The 18,357-nt window shown below is 38.6% G+C and overlaps 1 protein-coding gene across 2 annotated transcripts in view; it reads right to left on the reverse strand.

Annotated features, from left to right (window-relative positions):
- ahctf1 (AT hook containing transcription factor 1) overlaps positions 1-18,357 on the reverse strand; it is a 224,807-nt gene that overhangs the window by 98,067 nt on the left and 108,383 nt on the right. For both annotated transcript variants that reach the window (XM_035422269.1, XM_035422270.1), the window contains 4 exons: positions 16,980-17,126; positions 15,379-15,569; positions 14,162-14,306; positions 594-722 (listed from right to left, as the gene is read on the reverse strand). In XM_035422269.1, coding sequence (XP_035278160.1) covers positions 594-722; positions 14,162-14,306; positions 15,379-15,569; positions 16,980-17,126 — 612 coding nt within the window. The remainder of the gene's footprint in view (positions 1-593; positions 723-14,161; positions 14,307-15,378; positions 15,570-16,979; positions 17,127-18,357) is intronic.

Raw genomic sequence — 18,357 nt, forward strand, 5'->3', positions numbered from 1 at the left:
TCTATAATATATATTATGTCCGCGGAAAGATTTCCATCCTTTCAGATGTTTAGATACTGTCTGTATTCAGTCTTGTGATCACAGGGAGGCAAACGATACTCATTCGTAATTTGCATGTGAAATGTTAGAGAAAGGATTTCAGGAATTTAGGTGTAGCTAGATGTCCAAAGGGGAGACATATTGTTTGTAGGCCTGGAGCATTTGTGATGATGTAACCAGGCATGAAAAAGGAGGAAGAAAAAACGCAAAATCCCATAAGTTTGGGGCTTTATTGTGTGGACGTGTGAAGTTTTGTGAATATGGTTTGTTGCCATGAGGTCAGAAGGTAAATAAATTAATGTTTTAAAGGGCTGAGAGTCTGTGGTCATTGTGGTTATTTCTGTAGGAAACTCTGAAAAGTGCCAAAAACCTGGTGCGGTATAGATATAGGGCATGTCGCCCCACCAAGCTGTAACTTGGCAGGAAGGCATACCTGCCATCCCAATAATTCATCTAGTTCATAGTTCAGAGTTAATGAAGGGCAAAGCCGATTCAGCTCACAGCACAGTTTTCTGTAACAGTGAGACTTGTTAGGAACAAGTAGATTGAATTACCAGGCTCGTCCTCAGGGCTTGGTTGAGCTGCAGTGCCGGAACGTAGTTTGCCTGCTGAAGGTAGTGCACCATGAGCAGCTCATGATTTTGGGACCCTCCACTGCCTTGCAGAAAGCCATCCAGACAGTCCTGGGGGGAGGAGAAAGATTAAGGTCATAGAGACACTGGAGATAAAGAGCATGCTAAAGTACAATCAAAACAGTGGAGAGGACTAGACTGCTGGACAAGTGGGAAAAGAGCAAGAAATTCTAGTATTATGCATGTTTAATATATAGTCGTATCCCTTTGGATGTACGTAGGATGTCTTACATACGTATGAGTCTGGCCCTTCCAACATTATGTAGATTGAGACATTTTGTGGACTGTCGTTGGGAATTGTCTTTTAGACATTGTGCTTAGACAGAAAATTAGAGCTCTCAAATTTTGTAAATGCAAACCAGCGCTACATTTACAGATGGCTAAATGAAGCATTGAGGGGGAAAAAAAAGGTTACCCTCCCTACAGCAAAACAGCGAGGTTAAATTACACTGTGGTACTGGAGGCTTTGGACGAGTGTGTGGCATCATTAAAATCAATCAATTAGTAAAGCATGTTTGAGTGTCTGAAGTAGAACCAGAGTCAACTTTTGCCATAACGCAACCAGACGTCACGTTGCGGTGGCCAATCACGTAAGCTGACGATCAGAGCGGAAGACACCCACGGGAAGAAGAGCCTTGTTTAAATTACCACGTAGCATTCCGCTGTTTACTGAGAAACTGTGAAGATATGGAAGAGAGACTATAGCTTGGTTTATTTTGTGTACCCAGCTTCGACGTCTGCGTCTGGCTTGCAGTTTATGCTGCAAAATAACAATAGCAAGAAGCTTCCTTCGGTTTGTGTCCATTTGTTTGAGTTAAAGTTTACAACATGACGTCACACAAATGGGCCATGTAGTGACACACCCACACCTCCGCACAACCCTGCGGGGAGGTGCCGCATTGCCTGATCTGGTCTGAATGCAGCCTTAGTCTGCAGCTGAAGAGAGGGGCAAATTATTAGTAGAAAGATGACTGATGGCTACAAGAAGGCAGTCATCCAAGCTAAATGTTGTGCACCCAAACACTCTCTATCAAAGGTTGAAACCAGGGGCTCTATTTTCCAGAATAAAAGTTACATAGCGCATGAGTACGGTTAATGGCACTGGGCGTGGTTTGTGATTGTTGGTATTTTTGGGACCAGAGAAGAGCAGCACACAGCATAAAACGCATGGCGCAACTGCCAACAGGGCGAGGTTATACCAAATATAATATCAGTGAGTATGGTGCAGCTGCATTTGTTAATAGCCAATCAAATGACCTCATTTCATTCCCTTTAAGAGCTGTGCACATTGCGCAGGGCATGTTAGCAATTTCCGTAGTCTACACTGCAATGGAAGACTCGGATGATGTACGATTCAGACGTTTCTCAAAAAAGACATTCTTTTGCAGGAGGTGCAAAGTTGGGCTGTTGCTTTAAAAAAAAAAAAAAAAAGAGTTTGATGAATCTCATAAATAAGAGAAACTCATAGGATCTTGTTAGAATTTTCTTCCATCAGAATTAGAACATTGCCTAAATGTTTATTATGGGTCAGGTTTAACCTATAGATAATTAGCTTAAATGACAACAGTATCTTGAAGTTTTATTAAACAAAATAAAACCAGGGGAGATCATTCAATGCCAGTGATCCTGCTCACAAAAGTAAAATGTCTCCATGCAGCTCACGTGAAAAAGAAAGAAAAATTATAATGCACTAGTCCAACATTCACAACAATTGCATGACTGCACTGAACTGAACTGAAAGGATTGGATGAGCGGTGGTTTCATCACATTTTAAATGCATGCATTTCGATTATTTATCTCCTGATTCCAAATCAGCATAGGTTTGACATGTATTCTTACAAAAAACCCTGGCTTTTAAATGGGGTATATGGATGGATGTTCATAAATATATTTAACTTAAAGTAATAATCTTGAAGATTTTCATTAAAATAAATCTCTATCTCTAAAATAAGTCACTATCTATCGCCGAATTAGGTAACACAATGGTGATTGAGCCTATTACTATATTCATTTATATTAATATTATTATAATAATTTATGATTAAAGAACTGGGTGTCTGTGGCGACATTCCCGGGAAAAAATTACAAGCGGTGCATAGTTAGTGACGCATTTTCCATCACCCATCAGTGGTTGGTCCGCCAGAGAGGGTAGGCAGAGCTAACGCAACAGGCTCGCTCTTCAACTCACTTGTGCAAGCGGCGTACTGTTTTCTCCAGTGTCTGCTAGCGTTACAATAACAGAAAAGGGGGGGGGGGGGGGGCTTATGGAACCCTAAAAAGTTTTTGTTTAACATGAGGTCATATTATTTGTTTATTTCGTATTACATTTGATGACAATGTAACGTTACTAAATTGCTATTTGCACAGCTAATGCTAGCTACCGGACCATGTCAAGAAAGGCAACATTAGTTTAGACAACGTTGCGCACAGTATCCATCTCTCATATCAGCTAACGTTGCATTAGCCAGCTAGCTAATGTAATTAACACAATCTAATGTCAGCTTAGATTGTAACAGTGAAAAAAAAAACGCTAGCTAACGCTACCGACCTCGCAAACAGTCTCGCGAATGCAATGCTACCTTGCTGCAATGTTGTCATAAAATTTTTCCCGACCGTGAAAACTGCCTGACTTGTTTACATTTTGGACAGATGTAGCTCCTGAGTAAATCTATCGTTGTTTCTGTTGCAGCACTTTAGACACAAGCAATATCGAAAAAATCCTGAAATTTCTTCTTGCAGTGAAGAGTGCCTGACCCTCAACCGTAGCGTTTTTTCCCCAATGATGGTATTTCTAGATATAGCCTAATTTTGCCGCTGTGTTAACACATTTGTACGGTTGCCGGTCAGGCACTATTCACCGTAAGAAGCAATTTTAGGATTTTTCCGATATTACTTCAGTCGAAAGTGCTGCGACGGAAACAACGATGGATTTACTCTATAGCCACATCTGTCCAAAATGTAAACAATTCAGGCAGTTTTCACGGTCGGGAAAAAATTGACAACGTTGCAATGTAGCTAACTAAAGGCCAGTTCGCAACGAGACTGGATGCAACTTAAAAAATTCCAAGACGTCTGACTGTAAACATTCTAAAACTGCCCAGCTCTTTATCCTCGAACAGTTTAGCTAGCAAAACCAGAAAGACCAGGGGTAACATTTTGCAAGGCAGTTGTTTCAAAAATAACACACAACAATCATTCACGAAAAAGACTGTTTATTGTGCACGAGACACACAATTGCACGAGCCACAGTGAATCCCGCGAATTCTTCTCTGCAGTGTAAAGATGTTCATACCGGGCAAAAGGTGGATAAAGAACGTTTGTGGAAATTGATCATCACTAATTCTACCCCAGGTCTGCTACAGCATTTTAACCTGGCTCAGCAGTGTAAAGACAGCTTAAGTTAGCCTAATGTTAGACAATGAATGAGTGTGTACATAACGTTACTTTCATATCAACCATTTCTTATTCAGTAAATAGTAAGTGTTATAGCTGGCGTGGCCCAGGTGCCAACTGATTGACGTCACACAGGCGACACTGGTTGGATCCAGTTGGATCTATGGGAAGTGAGGTCCAAAAACACACCTGCAATTACAGCTTCTCGCCATTGGTACTGCCAAAGAGAACGAAACGGAAATCTTCGAGATTGTAACTTTAACTTTAGGCTATGTGGTAACACGTGAAATCGACCGAAACAGCTGTTTGGATCGAACAGACATTAGATAGGAACCAGAGAATAATGTAAGTCTTGCGATAAATTTTCACCGATATAGAGGTAGAAAAACATAAACATAATTTAAAAAATAAATTAAAGACTATATCATATAACATGGAATTGTATTGAATTGCCTTACTTTGGGTTAACTTATTAAGCTATTAAGCGGTGTACCCCGCAGTGTTAGATTTTACCCTAATCCCAGGTTTAAATGCAACATTTCACTCTTGGTACTCTCCAGTGTTAATTTCATTAACAAACCTTTTTCCCATGACTAAGACAAGACCTTGACAAGACGAAAATGGATCTTAGAAAATAAAAACTGTGAGTAAATCTATTTTAATTTTCTTTAACAAGACGAGACGAGACTAAAACGTTAGTGGTGGACTAACGCAGCGTTTCCCAACCAGTGTGCCGTCAGGCGAGGTCAGGTGTGCTGTGTGAAAAATCCTTAAAAAAAAATGTAATGTTCAAATGAATTTTAAAAAAATTAAAAGAAAAAAATCCCATTCACAAAAGCCTACTGTTGGCACATCACATCAACATGGAGGAGGGCTGCAGGGTGTTTATTTTTTATGCTTTTTGAGAGTGGTGTGCCATTGAGCCATGAGATTCTGTAAATTAATAGAAAGTGTGCCGCGGAAGGAAAAAGGTTGGGAAATGCTGGACTAACAGACATTGAAATTGCATGAATTCTTTTTTTCCAATCATGCATGCATCTACCGGTATATTGAAAAATGTAAGCAAAGCAGTGCATCCTTGTCATTGGATGAATGCTGCCCGGGTCCTACCCCTTCCACCCAGATGATACACCCAGTACATACGTGCCACACCTGCAAGCAAGAGCACCAAATTAGCGAGTGATTAATGATAATACGATGGCTTCAACACCAGTTCAAGGCCTCGGCAGAAAAAGGAGAACCGATATACACACTTTATTTAACAATTCAGCAGAAAAGAAAACACAATGCACACTAGTAACGGGAGAGAAACCCTGCGACCACAAATTAGGTGGGAAGAATACAACCAACCTGAAGAGACACCTGAAGGCATACCACCCTGCTATTTATGCCATGGTAAGTTTACATCAATGATAACTAATGTTAATTAGTTAGTATACAAGTTAGCTAATGTTAAGCCAACTTCAATATCAACTTAGCTAACGTTACCTAGCTAATAATTATTGCTAACATTAACGCAAATTAGCAACCTTGCTAGCAAGCCAACTTGGCTGGGCTAGTTAACGTTAGCTTCATCAGCTAACTTACCTCAGTCCAGCTTGCCTAATACCAGTGGATAGCAAGTCATGCAATCAGCTGGATTGGCACCGCGTTCCATTGTCAAAACTAGCCGTATAGCTAAATTGCAATCTATTGGTTCTAAGATTGCACAGCAATTCATATGGGAGATATTTGTGTTTGATTTCTTAGCTCTAAGGCCAGGTAGGCAGAGCCTATAATGGTTGCAGCGGCGACTGGTGAGCTGAAAATTGATGGGGCACAAAACTTTCCTTTAAACTAATCATTGATCTCAAACTGTTTAAATTAATTTTCAGTGATTAACAAACATGCAAACAATCTGACTAATCAATTGGAAAGTGACACACAGCTTCTTCGCATTGTGTTAGGGAGATTAAATGATAAATGTGATTTAGAAAAATCTGTTTTAATCACTAAGCAATGGCGGACACTTCCCCTGATTGTCCTTGAGTATCAATACAATTAATCCACAAAATAGGCAACTCAATACTATCATACATAGCCAGCTCTCCCCAAATAGGCAGTTTCAGTGAGTAGCCTAGACCTTATAGCCTACATGTATTTTCATTTGCAGTGTGAAATTGTGCACATTTTTAATCAACATTATTTGCGGATACATGCACTTCTTTCTCCACACTCGTATTCATGGCAAATATCTGCAATGCGTAGACTGTAAACAACATTGAAGTGCAGGTTTTGTTTTTGCTGGTTATTCTGAAAGCTAACACGGTAGATAACAGACTGGTGTATCTTGTTTGTTAAGTGTAGACTACTTGGTGATTAAAACTGATTTTTAACGGATAAATTGAATTTATGATTTAATCCCCCTAACACGGTATGAAGATGCTATGTGTTAGGCTACTTGCCATTTGATTAGTCCGATTGTTGGCACGCTTGATAATAAAGGAAAATTAATTAAAACAGACTCGAGGTGGTTAATGCTGCTACTGCTATCATACTGTATCTGTTGCTGAGACTCTGATTGTTAAAGAATTCTGCTTTACCATTTTTTGTTTTTCATTTACACAGTGACTTAAACCAAAACAACACAGTGTAACTCAAACTTGAAAATCTGTTAAAAGTATATGATAGTCAAAGACATTGTAAACTGTAAAGCAAGCGTCTGGAAAAACACTACCTAATTTGGTTTTATTATGAGAGAGAAATACATACCTCTTTTGGTTTTATGTGAAGTTTCAGAAAATAAATATAACCACAATAGTCAAAGAAAGAATGTTTCATTTCTTGACTTTGAGTAAAGCAACATTCCACACTTCTATCTGTGCAATATCCTTAGCTTAGTAGCAGCGAGGACAGCACAGCAGCATCACATCGATGGGAGAGAGAGGCTAGGTAGGGTACAGATATCCAGCTAAGGTAAGGATATTACACAAATAAGTGTTAACAGAGTGAAATGTTGCTTTAAGAGTTGCAACAGCCACTCACTATATTACATCTGTTGAAATTCCAGCATACTTTACATTACATTACATTACAGGCATTTAGCAGACGCTCTTATCCAGAGCGACTTACACAACTTTTTTACATAGCACTTTACATTGTATCCATTTATACAGCTGGATATATACTGAAGCAATGCAGGTTAAGTACCTTGCTCAAGGGTACAACGGCAGTGTTCTTACCCGGGAATCAAACCTGCGACCTTTCGGTTACAAGCGCAGTTCCTTACCCACTGTGCCACACTCCGTCCATACTTGATACAACCTGACAACTTGCATCCAATTTCCATTACCTGTATTAACCTAGTTGAATTAATTTGAATAGAAAACATCAAATATAACGCAGGGAGTCCCTACAACGAGTTTTTGTCGACTAAAACTAGACTAAAATGTTTTGAGTTTTCGTCAACTAAAACTAGACTAAAACGAAGAAATTTTTGCTTATATACCCTTTCAGCTTTCAGAACAGTACCTCAAGTTCACCAAATAAATCATTCAGAAAAAGGTTTTAAATGTCCATATGTGCTGTACTTACATTGCATTCCCTTTTGGTATATCCAGTACTTGTGTCTGTATGGCTCTTTAGTCTAGGTAAATGTTTCTGTAATCCATAATGCCTCCACTCGTATTCAAGCTACAGCTGACTGGTTTATCTGACGACCCATGCTCTCTTTAGTACAGGAGTATTTTGTAGAGCAGGTGTTTGCTGATCTGAATAGGTTTACTTTACTTATAAGTGAATCAACTTATGGAACAAATTAAACAAGAGCCCTCATTGGTGTTGATGGGTCCAGCCATTCGCAAGTATGCTAACTGCGTATCTGCCAGGAACATGCGTGATGTAGACTGTGTTGAAAAGTAGAGTGCGTGCACAGCCTGGAGCAAGCTAGGCCTCACAACAACTTAAAATTGTGCTAAAAACTGATTTATAATTATGGTGGATCAGAGAAAAAGGTTTTACACCGTGACAGAACTTAAACCCCACTTAAAACCCCTGGCTTTTTAAAGAGCCCCCCCTCCACCCCCGGTCCTAAATAAATCCCATTATCTCCCAAATTATAAACAGTACAGACATGATTGAAAGGTTGAAATAAAGAGCACATTTGTACCAAAATGGGTGTCTCACTCCATAAACATACATGACACATTTATTCTGAAAATCAACAAAGAAATCCTAAAATCGTTTTTGTGTTTTATAATGTATTTTTATAATGTATTTTTCCGCTGGTAAGGTTTCGCCATGGCGTAGCGCCACGGCAAAATCTTTGTCGCCACACCGTACATTTAAATTTTTTTTTTTTAAATAATAAAATAAAAAATTATATATATATAGCCTATATATTAAATTCTTAAATAAAAAATGTTAAACTTTCTAAATATTTCTGCCTAAATGTGCTTTCAAAACCATACTACCATACTTTTTCTCTTCAGCGAGCGAAAGACAACGAAAAGGTATAAGTGCCAGTACCTATTCCTCAAAATACATACTGTTTAAAATAAATTAATGTTGGTAATCAAAAGAAGTGTCGGTACTCGTATACAAGTCCCGACAGCTCCTGCCCATCTCAAGCAGTGACGTTAACTATCATTCGGTGATGACAACTGGCGGATCCTATAGCCTAATATGTCAATAAAATTTTCCAGATGGGCATCCGACAATATTTGAAGAGGAAGAGAAACGAGAATCAGAATGATGTTGTTGAGAGCAGTCAGGTAGGCTAATGCCGGCAGGCTAATGCCGGCTAGCCATGATTAACACAAGGGGGGATTAGCAAGCAGCAAGTAATAGTTTCTCTGGGCTCGACATTAACACTTGCCAGCTTCCCCGGGACTAGTAAACTCTGTTCGGGCAAGTGGAATGCCAGTCATGTGGTTGTCTGATCGAACAAGTAAAAAATAAATGTGATAAACATGTAACGTTATCTGAAAATAAACGGTGTTTGTTTGAGCCGGAGCGGAGCCTGTTCCAGTTAAGCTACGTAGGTGCCTACCCATTTTATCTAGAGCTGTTGTTATAATGGTACAATACATCTGATTGAAACGGTGGCCTGGAGAAACCAGTCGGATGTCGCGACCGCAAATTGTTGGAAAATCGCCAAAACAGCGCAAATTTTTTTTAGGCATTTAAAATGTCTGAGTGATTCAACTACTTCCATTTCCATACTACAACATGGTGATTTTTTTTCATGAAAACGAAAGGGAAAGTGTTTATTTTTAAGGTTTTGTGAATGTAGTGAGCTAGCAAAACTAAGTTAGGCTACAGTTGCTACAGCTGACAAAGAGGGCTGCATTCTAATAACAATTATGATCATAACGAGAGGAGTAGTCTCACAAGCTGCTACAGTGTCCAGAAATTAATACAGATAACACTAGCTAATAAAAAATACATTTATCAAGCATCTAAGTTAGTTAGGAAATTTTTGTCTCATGCTCCTCAGCAAAATTAGAATGTAATAGAACAGAATCTTTAAAGCCATTTCTCTCACTTTTTACTTTTAGACACATGAAGAATTAAAAAGCTCCTAACTCTGGATCTGAGAGAGATATCGCCATCATTCAAAAATATATGAATAGGGGAGTGTTCCTAGTTTTCAGAAATATAAAAAAATCAATGTGTCAAAATTTCACCATGTGAAGGGTTTTCCCAGGCCACCATAGGATTTATGAAGAGGTTCCAGAACTTGGGGGTTCTGGGGGCCTTCAGTGTGCCGAAACCAGGAGCTGCCAGTGAGGATGATGAGACCAACGTGGGCAAGCTCAGCATCCTCACAGAGCAGTTCCTGTAAGAGTCCAAGGTCACTGTCCTACAGCAGTGGACCTCCTACAAGCAGCACGTGCTGCTTGGGGAATTCCAGGTATCTACTACCACACAACTTATTACGAAGATCCAGGAGGAGGACTGGGAAGCTTTGGACTAATGTTCGTAGAAAAATCTTTTATGTTTTCAGGGTATGGAGCAGCTCTCCATCATGGCAAGCTAGTTGCCCAGGAGGAGGAGTGGGGACAGCTCTATCTCTGCCTTCGTCAGCTGGCAGCGATTGCCCTAACAGTCCCCATCTCCTCTGTCAACTTTGAAAGGGACTTTTCAACAATGAAAAGAGTAAGAATTTAAATAGCTTTAAAACTGATTTAAAAATGTAATCCCCATTGTCCCTCCACTAGTTCATATTGTTCTTTTTAAATTTCAGATCAAGACAGACCTGAGGAACAGGCTGCAGGGGGAGCATCTGGCTGCATGCATGCGGTTAAGCATCAATGGGCCACCACCTAGGCTTTCCATACAGGAGAGTACTAGAGATCTTCTACGAGAAGTCGAGGAGGATTAAGTGCATGGACAAAGCAGGTAAACTCTGTCATTGAGTGTGAGAGAGACAGAGAGAGAGGGCTTTGAATGTGGACCCAGTTAAAATTATATTATTGTTAAATAAAAAGATAAAACATTCTAAGTACTATTTTGTCATGGTAATTAAGTTAATTTAGCAGAAGAATGTCCATTTTAAAGATGCAATATGTAACTTTTCTTGAGTATCAATTTTGGTTATATAGTCCTATATTCTTGAAGAGTAGAACTTCTAGATGGACAATGTGCTCTTTTAATTGCTTTCACCCCACCATAACTCAAAATACAGGCCTATTTTGCTTCAATGTTTACAAACAATAAACACTGCCAACACCAGATTGGATAGATTCTGTGCGAAACTTGGTTTTGGCTCCCCTATTCACAATGGAAAAATACAGCAGAACATTGATAAACTTTCTTTTTCTACCTACTGCAAACTGTCCACTAAAACATATTTCACCCCACCATAACTCAAAATACAGGCCTATTTTGCTTCAATGTTTACAAACAATAAACACTGCCAACACCAGATTGGATAGATTCTGTGCGAAACTTGGTTTTGGCTCCCCTATTCACAATGGAAAAATACAGCAGAACATTGATAAACTTTCTTTTTCTACCTACTGCAAACTGTCCACTAAAACATATTTCTGAAAACATCTGAGGCAAGAAACAGGCGATGTAACAAAGATGGAGTTCATTCTATGCAAATAGAGAACCGGCGATGGCACAACACCACTTGCCAGACTGCTTCCATTATGGACCATTTACCTAGTCGATAAAAAAGCAATTTCGTGGGCCAGCACTACAAACGTTTCAGCCCACGTGTCCATTAGCACAATCGCAACTGCGAAGAAATCGGCTGTGTGGAAACACTTCAAAATTACCGATGACAAGAAAAAGGCTCAATGTCAAATACGTAACAAGCAACTGGCATACCACGGCGACACAACAAATCTGAGTGCTCATTTGAAATCTGTAAGTATGTCTATAATTAATTTGTCGGTGAAAAGATATTCTGTAGCTAGCCTAGTAGGCTAGCCTAGGCAGTTAGTTAATGAAATAGCTAGCTAACTTTGCATTGGCTAATTCGGAATGCATATTTTCCAGGCTGGATATATTGTCAATAAGACGAGGAATTCCCTTCTCCCTGGCAATGTGGACAAACTAGTCTTCTTGGCACACAACCTGAAGAGAGTATAGGTGAGGCTTTGTTTTATTATGTCACGAGACATTCCGTGTCCACTATGTTCATGTTGATTATGGTTGTTTATGTTTATGTTCATGTTTTCTGATTATATAATTTATTCTGTTTTTTTGGACGCTCGTTGTAATGTCCTCATATTGTCAGGTTATTTATTCAGACGTAGCCTACATTAATGGCCTTGGCCGAGCGAGGCCATTCGTTTATTTAAACATTTTGAAAATGTTCCAAGCTAGGCCTACTTATTATTTAATAAAGTTGTATGCACAATGTTTTCTTGTCGGCTAGCTATTTTTATTTGCCAGAGTGCTTTGTCCGACAGTGATTGTTTTTTTTACTGTATCGTGCTGAGATTGTACCTGTTACATTTTTCTGTTACTAGGCTACTGATCTGCTGATTTTATGACTTTGTGCAATAAAATTAAATTTAGGAAATAACTGTTGTGCTATTTTATCCTTTCAATAAACAGGCATATGAAACTTGAAACCCTTCATTCACGGCTAGGCTATACAATGTCGCACCCCACTGGATCTATAATGAACTGCAGCTTTCAGTTATGAAAGCAAATAGGCCTACGGTATTCCTAATTTTTAAACGTGTTTTTGTGAGAACGAACGTTTGGAGCTTCATTTGGAAAACACCAACAAATGTCCGAAGCCTAAAAAATGGCATTCGGGCCAGCCCTAGCTTGGATCAACATGTTAAAAAAAGATAATTAGCAAAAAATACCAGACACCTATTTCTTGCTGGCTTCACATCTGAACCCCTGCAAAAGGGACTGAATGTACACCAGAGGGAGGCATGTCCGTCTAAGGATAAACATCCATCTATGGGTAACTATGCTAAATCAAGAGAGACATATGTCTTTGACATATTATAATATTATAATAATAACAATAATAATGAGTTTAAAGGTCAAATCAATTTCACATATTGAACAAGAAGTATCAAAAAATCTATTTTTTAAGTGAGGGTGCCAGTACTGAACACAACGGCATCAGGCTACATGATTATGACGAACGATTATCAGAATTATTTTGCTCAATATTGCAACCAATTATGCATTGATTTTGTAAAAATGTAGTTTTACTGCAATTGAAAATGTTCATTCAATCCAACAGACAATTCTCCTGTTTTAATACATTCATCACATTGAACTTTATAACTGCTTTAAATGTGGTTTAATAAATTGTATTGCTCCGCACAGGCTTTGTTTCTTGTCAACATCTCTTGTTCTAAATCGGAATTGGGTTCAAATGGCAGCTATTGATCCCTTTTGAGAAACTGGTGAGCAACGATGGGGTTAATGGCCTTTTCTCGTCATTATGTTAAGCTTATGTAACCAACTCTTTGCGTCCTGTTGCTCCTGACTAGGGCAGGCAGAATTTACAATTTTCTCTTTAGTAGACTAAAGTAGAGCCCGACCGATGCCAGATTTTTGGGTCCGATGCCGATCCCGATTTTGGAGAGTCCCTGCCCACCGATTACCGATGTTTTGACCGATATTTTGTCAAAAAGTGCAACATTTTCAAATCAATTTGAAAAACTTATTTTATGAAAGTTTCTATATTTAAGAACATTCAACTTATAAGCAAACAAATAAAAATAGAAATAAACACACAAAGAACTTTAGATAAAAAAGTAAAAGATGATATTAAATTAAATATATATATTAACACCATCTTTAAGTGTGTGAAATCAAAATAACTCCACACCTTGCTTTTACTCCATTCTTTTCCAGCCATCTATAAAAAATGAATTTAAAAAAGTCAGTTTTCCAGTTTCAAACATGTATTTTTATTAATATTATTATTATTGTTGTTGGTGTTATTAATTTGTTATTATTTCTTAGTATCTATTCTCAGTACATTAATTATATTTTCTTATTTTATTCCTACTACGTGATCTCAAAGAGTAAGACTATCTAGCGAGCTTCCCTGTCCGTAAGAATTCGCTGGTGAAAATAACTACAATGCGCTCTGACGCGTGACTAGATGACACACTCGCTCGCAATAACGCATTAGCTATTGACACAGCCTCATTGTTTCTTATTATATATTCTCAGTAAGTTAAATGAATTATATTTTATTTTATTTCTACTACATGATCTCAAAGAGTAAGACATTATCTAGCGGAGCCAAAGAGTGAATCAAGTGTAACGTTAGATGAAATTAAATTGACTGGATGAAATACGTGAAAAAAACTACAATGCACTTTCGTGCAGGTTACCTGCGCTAACTGTTGGTTGATTCACTTCTCCAACAGCAATCCTTCTCTCATGTTATCAAGACAAAGCTAGATAACATGGCATAAAATGATCCACGTTAGAAGTGTTTTATCGGTGTTTTTACTGTCTGGTTAGCTTGCTACGATGACGCGTGACTAGATGACACACCCGCTTGCAATAACGCGTTGGCAATTGACACAGCGTCATATAGTAGCTAATATCATTAACTCAGATAAAAAAACAAATGTGTGATGCTATTAACTATTCTGGAAAACAAAGACCTGTACCTGTTCAGCAAGCCCAAGGGGGAGTTTGAACAGCTCCTCCATCAGGCCCAGTTCCAGGCAAGTCTCATAAAGGAACCTCAGCAGTTCCTGGATGTTCAGCTTGTTAGAGTGTTGCCTGACCAGAGCCCAGGCCTCGACAATGCACCTGTACGCACGCACACAACCACACACATGCATACATACACACCACACGCAAAAACAGGCACACAGCACAGAGGGGGAGAGCACTAGTTAAACCAAGACAATAGAGATCAGAAGGAATAACCGTTGAATTCACACAGGCAACATGAAATGATTCCAGAAAAAATAATAAATTTACCGCCAATATCTATTGGATGACAAGACAGTAAAATACCAGCAAGGTCATAGCATGGCAGCATATCAATGCCAAAACCCACAAGAGGAAAACAAGAACAATGCACACGAAAATCGAGGAGCCATGTGTGCAACCCAAAACTCTGTGGATACACATTGTTTTGGTGTGTGCTTTTACAGCACTCTGCAAGCGGAAAACCTGTCTTTCAGAGCAATATAGTAGCCTTTGAGGAGAAATCCAGGCTTTGAGCTTGCACATAATCTGAAAGAGTGCGCATGATTTGTCACTTTAGCCAGCAGGCTATTTTCTGTGACAAACACCCAGCCTTAATTACGTATATTATTAAGGATATACCGCAGCACGGGGTGGTGTTAATTACGGTTTTTTATTGTATATAATGTATTATAGTAGGTAATAAAAACGAAAAAACATGGCAAAAGACAGGGCAAACAAAAATTCATAAAAAACTGTTTTTGCTTTGTCATTATGGAATTTTGTGTGTAGATTGATGAGAATAAAAATGAATTTAATCAATTTTATAATAAGGGTGTAACGTAACAAAATGTGGAAAAAGTGAAGGGGTCTGAATACTTTCCAAAGGCACTGTATATAAATGAAACAAGGGGCCAAAAATCAACCCCTGGGGAACCAGAAGAAAATAAATACATTTTATGGAATCACTTCACATTACCTCTAAAATTCAGATGTTTACTACTGTATCAGGTATCATATAAAAAAGATTGAAAGGCAATACACCACAGGGTGGTGATGAGTATTACTGAGCTTAAAAAACAAAGACAAATATTTAACAAATATATTACACAGGCCTACCAGAAAAAAACTAAAAGATTAAAAGACCTACAGAGAGGTATACAAGCACAAACAGAAAGGTGGGTGTTACCTGTTGTGGAGTAGGACAGAAAGACACAGCATGACCTGACAGGTGGAGGACATATGCGGGCTCATGGTGTGCAAGTAGCGCAAAGCAATGGCATGCTGCCCCTGGCACATCAGTGCCTGTAGGACACGCCCATGCTGCCATGCCCATAGGGAGCGACTGGTGGCTGGATGTAGGAGGAGCTCCACAGAGTTCTGAGGGGGACCAATCCAGCAGGTCAGAAGTTATGCAAAACACACTTAAAAAGCAGGTACAGCAGGAAATCTATGACATCTATTGTCATGTTTTTTTTGTGACCAATCGGTTTAAATTGATCAACTGCACTGTTACCCAAGACAACATACTGATTTTGATTGATTTTTTCACACAGAAAGAATTTAGTTGTTAACCCCATCTATTCCAGTCTTCATCCATTTCCAAACATTTTAGTTAGCTGTGGTTGTGGCCGGCAACAAAAGCTGGATGTCTACTCCCAGATACACTAAGTGAGAAACCACAGACATTATGATCGGTACATTTTTATTCTTTTCATTACAAGGCATAATGATAATTTCAGCCTACTGAATTTGTTATTTGTTACTTGGCTGTCATCTAAATATGTCTCTTAATGGGGAAAGTGACCAGCTTGTACCACCAACAAACAGTGAAATGTAATTGATGTATAGAGAAATATTGTGTAAAGTACCATTCAATACACATGGGGTCCACTCAGTTCAAATAGCAATAGCTCCAAACACAAACGGCAGTGGAGAGACGAAACAGCCCTGACATGCCCCTCTTGAGATGAGAGGGGTTCCGTTAGATATTTGGTTTCAACTTAAAGGGATATTTCACTTTAGTATAACAATTAATTTTATGAACACCCCATTGTTTTGCATAGCAAAAATACAAGCAACATCAGCTGTCTCTGATGACTGTTAACAGCATCGCTGTTCCTCCCGGTTGTCCAGCTCCCCAATTCACTCCCATTAATTTTCAGGACCTTGCTAAAATTAAGAGCTTTAAAGCACTAATGTCAAAAGGTCTGACATTTTTTGATGTTTTATTTCCTCATAAAAGAAAAAGATCCAGGAAAATTTCTACAAGACACACATCCTTGCACAAGATAACATTCACATGGATGCGTGTATAAAAATTAACCAACTATGGCTAGCTGCATTTCTATGCATTTCTATGCCTCTATTTTTCAAAACCTAAACCTGAAATCAGCTTATCAGTTCAAAGAGAGACCTTTTGATGTTAGTACTCCCTTTTATCAATTTATTATCCTCTGTAGTTAGTTATTTCTAATTAATATTATGGTCAGCAGGGACAGCTGATGTTGCCAGTATTAATGCAAATACAATGGGGAATACCAAAGTGAATTTAAAATCAGGCACCAATTTAGAACAAAGAAACCATGTGAGGTGAGCTAACCTAAAATAAACTGCTTGAATTAAACAAGTACTGAGTAACAAAAACCAGCAGCAGACTCTGGCTCCAGTATTAGGAATGGCCACCCATGGAATAAGGCAACTAAAGTCTAGGCTCAACTGCCGTGTGCATACATTTACAAACATTTTAGATGACATTTAGTGCATGTGGCACTACAATTGCCAAGTTACCTCATGGTCGAGGTGATCCAGCAGCCACAAGCCCTGTACCAGCTTCACAAGGCCAATGGGGATGGCAAACGCTGTGGGGAAAGACTCTACCGATGTGCCACTCTTATTAGGTAAAGAGTACATGACGTCCAGCAACAAATATATAACCTGAGTGGAGATTACTGTCAAGGCCGCAAACATGATTGGTGTTAAACTATATGCGAGAATGTGTGTTTGCCCAAGCTTGCAAGTGTGTACTTGGTAAACTATTATTAAAAATATTATAAAATATTAGATTTTAATTATCAAATTATCTGCGATGTCTGTTCAGACGAACAATATCAATTCTTGAAATCCTGAGATTGATCTTTGTATTGATGCATTTTTTCATCAGATTTTTGCTTTTTGATACAGCCCCCTCTCCTCTCCTCATTATAAAGCACTGACTGCTGCATCATAGTGTTGAAGGTTGCCACAGGTGGATATAGGATAATTAAGAGGGTGTCCCCTAAATTTTAGGTGCCAACTTTAACCAGATGCAAGCGAATTTAAGTAATATAAACTGGGTACAACATCTGGATTGCATGACTGAAAAAAAAGTGGGGCAGTTTCAAAAGCAGTCTCCACAGTGGATGAATAAAGCTAGGCTATATGGGAGAATCAGAGGAAAAAGAACAAACTTTATAAGGTACATAAAAATGATAGCACAGAGTAATTAGGCTAAATATTGTAATATGTATTATAAGGTTCAAAACGGAAGCAAAAAGGGGCTCTTTGAAAGGAAAATTCCCCAACATGCAAGAAGCAATCCTAAATGTTTCTTTCAATACTGTAGTATTGAAAGAAACTTTTAGGATGCTTATATACAACAAAAGAAGGAGCATTGCATTAGAAGAATAAGGATATTGCTGATGCCATGAATAGTTACTTTCTGGAAAGGTTCACCAGAGAGGAGATTACTAATAGGTCAGAAGTCATATTCAGAATTTCTTAGCGGATATTGACAGAGAAGTACTAAATAAATTACATAAGCTAAAGACAAATAAGACAACAGGCCCGATGTCAAACACAAGAGAACTCAATGAGTTTGGTGAGATCATCTTTAAACCATTGGCAGTTATTTATTTTTAAAAATATTTTTTGGGCTTTTCAGCTTTTATTGGACAGAACAGTTTAGAGAGACAGGAAGAACAGGGAAGAGAGAGGGAGAGACGTGCGACAAAGGTCGCACGGTCGGACTCGAACCGCTGACGTCGCGGCTCGTAATGAGCATGTGGACAGTGCTCTACAGGCTACGCCACAAGACACCCCCATTGCTTATTTTTATTCAGTCTTTAACAACTGGAGAAATATCAGATGACTGGAAGCAAGGTAATCTAATACTAATATATATATAAGA

Source organism: Anguilla anguilla, chromosome 6, assembly GCF_013347855.1.
Source record: "Anguilla anguilla isolate fAngAng1 chromosome 6, fAngAng1.pri, whole genome shotgun sequence".
NCBI classification, from domain to species: Eukaryota; Metazoa; Chordata; class Actinopteri; order Anguilliformes; family Anguillidae; genus Anguilla; species Anguilla anguilla.